We start from the raw sequence: 4,930 nt of genomic DNA, 5'->3' as shown, positions 1-4,930 counted from the left end.
TGATCTCTACCTTCTCGGGCCTGCTGGTGCTTGAAGGCCATCGGCGAGTGGATCTCCCCTGCGTGCATCCCCATCCCGCCACCTGGGTGGGACAGGGCCGGGCTCTGTGGCTGCCAGTGGTGGTGGCCCGGGGCCACGTAGCCGCCTGCTGACCCGCTGTACACCCCGTACTGGTTGGTGGGAGAGTAAGCACACGCCGAGACATAACTGGACAATGTCGAGGAAGGCTGCAAACAGACGAGACAAAATAAGCACAAACCCCCCCAAAAGGCTCAGCAGTTACAGCCTAGTCTAACTGTGTGTGACAGCGGCGTGTGGCTGCAGCGGTGGGGCTAAAAGATGGTGACTAAGCGGTTTAGAAGTAGAGGGAAGCAGACTGAGGGACACACGAGATTGACTATAATTTAATTTACCATAAATAAGACAAATTAGAGCATGTTTACACAACTAGGTTTCCTCTGTCCCTCATCCAAGCCCTGACTCAGTAAGGCAAACATTTAATCTGAAGTTTAAAAAAATCCTTCAGGGGTAAAATGTTATCAAGCAGCAGCCTGTGGCCTTATGTGACTCCGTCTGAAGGTCCTGATGCACGGAAACTTTTCACTGCTCTGCCACAGGCCTTTGTAGCGAGAGCAGCCATTTACTTAAGGCCTCTGCCCAATCTGGCTCTAAACATTTGGACTGACTCCTATAAAGAAGGAAAATAAGGTGCATATAGAGTACAGTGTGCACACTAGTGCAGTCTCATATAGGCTGTGCACATGTTCGAATGTAGTCTATATATAGTTTTACCTGAGCGTATTTAATGTCGGCGTCAATGGCTGACTTGTCAATCCCGTTGACCGTGTGAGCCGCTGGGAAAGCTGCTCTGTTGACGCTACTCCACTCCTCCATTTTTGGTGGATATCCCTCCGTCCCAGCAATGGCTGATTTAGAAAAAGTAACTTCATGTCAAAGATATATAAAAGGCAAAATTTCTAAAATATAAAATAAACAAAAATAGAAAAAATCAGTGCAGCCACTTTACTAGCTTCATAATTAATTATGGAATTTGTATAGTATTTTTAAAAAAATGTTTAATGTATTGCCCTGCCTGGGCTATGATAGATATTTTCATTTTCAAAATTTTTCTTTTCTAAAATAGTTTTTATGTTAGGGTTATTCAAACAAATATATCATTTAATATCATAATTATTATAATTATTTACGTGCGTAATTGGTTGTGATATACGTGCATTATTAAATAATACATGACATTAGACTTCATGAAAAAAAACAAGTTGAAAGCAAACAACAGCATTTTATTAAATATTCTTCTTTAATATAATAATTTATAATAATAATTGTATAAGCTAATTATAGCCAATAAACCCTATATTTTTATTTTCATATGTTTGCGCAAAAGAAGCGACAGACTATTCTGGCTTAGTTAGGATTACAGTGTCGTGGTATTTCCATTAAAACATATATATTAATTACATATTAATATGTAATTGTGCATACATTTTGTAAAATAAATGTAAAATATATGGTGGACCTTGTTGCACAAAAAAAACACACTGGTCCAGGGCGATTTAACACTGGATGGAAACACTGGCTGCAGGACCAGGAAGGCGAAGGAAAAAAATGGCAGTAATGACTACTTGAAGGATTAGAGGGGATATAGCAGGTGAGCAAGGTGTTTGCAAATGCATCATCCCATGAAAAGGCCTATTGAGAGTGGCCTTACTGCCTTCTGGCAGAATGTTGAAACGGAGGCCTGTAGGACTTCTAATGGGCACATTGTCCTGCCTGCTGCCAGAGCAGGTTGTGAGGAGTGATATGTTAATTCATCATGAAGAATAACACACTAATAACCAGCTGCACGGGTTTATTAAGCTCTTATTTGAGAACAGTGGGAGCTATGGGGCTCACGTGTGTGGCACTAAGACGCAGAGGCCTAAGATTTCTCACAGAGCAGAAAGTGGCTCCTCACCTGCAGGATCCATGAAGGCTCGTATGCCGAGGATGTTGCTGACGGTGTGTGCTGAAGGCCAGGCCCTGGATATGCTCACATGCCCAGCCGTCACCGGTACTCCAGGCGGGCTGCTCATTTTAGGCGACATAGTGTTGGGGTAGGAGTAAGGGTATATGTGGTTGTAGGAGAGCCCGGCCTGCGCGGAGGCTTGCTTACTGCTCTCATACTGGTTGGGCTGGGACAGATTTCCAATCTTGTTGCGTAAAATCCTGCTGATCGAACTCACCGACGGGACATTGTATTTGTCACAAACTCCATCTGCCAAAAGCCTGTCCCGAATCTCCCAGGCAAAGATCCCGGGGTCGTTTTGTTTGTATTCCCTGATATTTTTCACCACGTTCGGCGTCGTGACCCGTGGTTTGCTTCCACCGATGGCACCGGGCAAGATGGAGCCCGTCTCGTTGTACCTCGCTAATATCTTGCTCACGCAGCCGTGGGAGACTCGGAGTTGCCGGCTTATGTCGCAGGGCCTGATCCCGAGCTGAGCCAGCTCCACTATTCTCAACCGTATGGCGTTGGGCAGGGGTCGCCCATTGACGAAGACGCCGCCTAACTGGTTCACCTCTCCATAGGTTTGCTCTGCGGGAGAATAGAGACACACACGTTACACATTTACACTGTCTGAGGTGAGTACACAAATGTCTGACTAATACAGGCAATTATATCATTCCCATGCCCTCGAGGCCAGCTGCAAAATATATTTTCATATTGATCACTTCGGCAACCTCAAAATGCCCAGCATGCACCCGTCTGACAAATGCCAGCTCCTGTAATTTACACCATAACTGGAGGTTATGAAGTGGTATAACATGTCACTGTAACCACTGGCTGGTAACCGCTATTTTGCAACTTTACAAAACTGGTTAAATTGTGTGGCTGGGTTTACCCTCCACCATCCCTGTTTACACACACACACACACACACACACACACACACACACACACACACACACACACACACACACACAAGAAAAAAAACATTAAAAATGGCGAGCTGGAGGAATAGACATCAGGAGCTCTTCAAAGAAACGCTCCTCACAGGATAATTGCTGGTGTGTTTCCATTTTAGATTTAAAGCTTTAAGCAGACAGCAGTGTCTGCTGGATAGAGCTGGTAAAATCCACCATGAAATAAACTTGACAAGCCGTCGCCAAAAGACCTTCTTCATTTGCACATAATGTGAACTTGAAGAAGAAGAAGAAGAAGAAGAAGAAGAAAAAAAAACACAAATGCTTATTTCTGTCTTTACGCAGTTGTGTTGAGGCTGGACACGCTTCCATAAGCCCCCTGCTACTGACGCATGCAGATGGTAACGCAGGCTTACCCATTTGCCTATATGTCTCGAGATGCTGGGAAATGTAGGTGCCCCTTCAAATGGCTGAATGCGTCCGAGCGAAAGCAGCGAAGGAAGGGGGGACTTGAGGAATGAGCCCCAGAAGAGGGAAAAGAGACCTCTTTAAACTCTCCTCCGGTTGCAGCGTGCCCCCTTCTTCTTCTTCTTTTTTTTTTGGAAGCAAGTGACTGCAAGGGACAACGGCGCCAAAGTGATCCTCATCCGATAAAAGCAAATTGAAGTTATCCCGGGGAGTCCGGAGTTTGCTGGAATTAATTTGACGCGTTCTCCACGTCAAACTTCGCTGTTATAAGCCGAGTCCTCTGCTCTGGTTTCATTGGTCGTCTTGCGCTGGAAACGCTGTCAGCCAATGCAAACCCCATCCGGTTGGAGCCGTGCGCCCTCCTTGAATATTTTGCATAGGGGAAGTGGCAGAAAGGGAAACGTTTCATCCAACATGCAGCCTTCTGGTGAGGACTTATACATGATAGGACATTTACACAAGCATGACAGCGAAGCTTAAACCTGGTTACCAATGTTATCAGCTCTAAAATAAAGTTCAACCACTTTTTACACTTCATATAAATACTGGTTAGTAGTATGAATATATGAATTATTAAAGGGGAGGGTGTAAATAAGATGAACTTGCATCAGTCACTTTAAGGTATTTGATATCATTCGTGATTAAATCACTTTTATTTCACCGGATTCGTATGAACTATAGGAGAAGTTGTGGTCTGTGGTGTGTTGCTGATTCACTTCAATAGTTATGTGCAACTTGGTAAATTTAAAACCATGCACGAGTGGATGACGCAGGCTCTTAAAAGTCTATTTCTTCCTTGAAAATAACACCAATAAATGCAACAGAAATGATGAGGAAGGCAGTAGTTTACATGCCAGTCGTACAAAAACAACATTTATATATTTTTCCATTAGTGGCTTTTTCTTCTTTCTTTTTTCAAAATAAAACAGTTCTGTTTGGTCATGATGCTATATTTTGCCCCTTGGGTTTCTTTTTCTGTTGTGGATCCTGCAGACTCGAGTCGCTGGACCGTCAGAGCAGAGAGAGACCTGCACACTAGCAGCCGGAGTCCTTTTTTTTTTATATAAGCCAGTGTCAGAGCATCAAACATGGGAAGGGGCTCATGTAATCGATACCTCTGTAGATCGCAGCGCTCCCAGACTATGGGATATCGACTGGATTCCACAGACATACATTATCACAGCATGTTTTCGGAGTTTCCTGTGCAAGTTTAGAAGGTATCGTTTATAAGCTCGCAAAACGTTACTTGTAAAACTTAACAGTCGACCCAATGGTAACAAGGTGCAGTGTCCTAAACCCCAACACCACAACCACCCCCACCCTGTCTCTTATACACATCTCATGGAAAGCATCATGTTGGGTCAGAGGAGCTTTAAGTTGGCTTTAAAGCTCGATACTGGTGATGGGCTTTTTTTTTCTTGTCATCATGGACTTTTAGTTTAGGCTGGATGTGAAGAGAATACATATCTTGTATTGTGCATGCTGCGTTCGCGTGCATGTCGCAGGGACGCTCTGGAGGAAACTTCACCTGTTGCACC

General features: G+C 44.1%; 1 protein-coding gene across 1 annotated transcript in view; it reads right to left on the bottom strand.

Annotated features, from left to right (window-relative positions):
- The window catches only part of pax1a (paired box 1a), a 4,879-nt gene extending 1,250 nt beyond the window's left edge, over positions 1-3,629 (bottom strand). The window contains exons 1-4 of the mRNA XM_023409683.2: positions 3,341-3,629; positions 1,976-2,596; positions 793-926; positions 11-227 (exon numbers count right to left, since the gene is read on the bottom strand). Coding sequence (XP_023265451.1) covers positions 11-227; positions 793-926; positions 1,976-2,596; positions 3,341-3,344 — 976 coding nt within the window. The 5' untranslated portion in view covers positions 3,345-3,629. The remainder of the gene's footprint in view (positions 1-10; positions 228-792; positions 927-1,975; positions 2,597-3,340) is intronic.
- Positions 3,630-4,930: the final 1,301 nt, after the last annotated feature.

This window comes from Seriola lalandi, unplaced genomic scaffold (assembly GCF_002814215.2).
Source record: "Seriola lalandi dorsalis isolate HSWRI2012SDOR001 ecotype SW California unplaced genomic scaffold, Sedor1 jcf7180002054403, whole genome shotgun sequence".
Classification (NCBI taxonomy): Eukaryota; Metazoa; Chordata; class Actinopteri; order Carangiformes; family Carangidae; genus Seriola; species Seriola lalandi.
The sequence above is the reverse complement of the archived record's forward strand: the minus strand, read 5'-3'. Positions and strand labels throughout refer to the sequence as shown.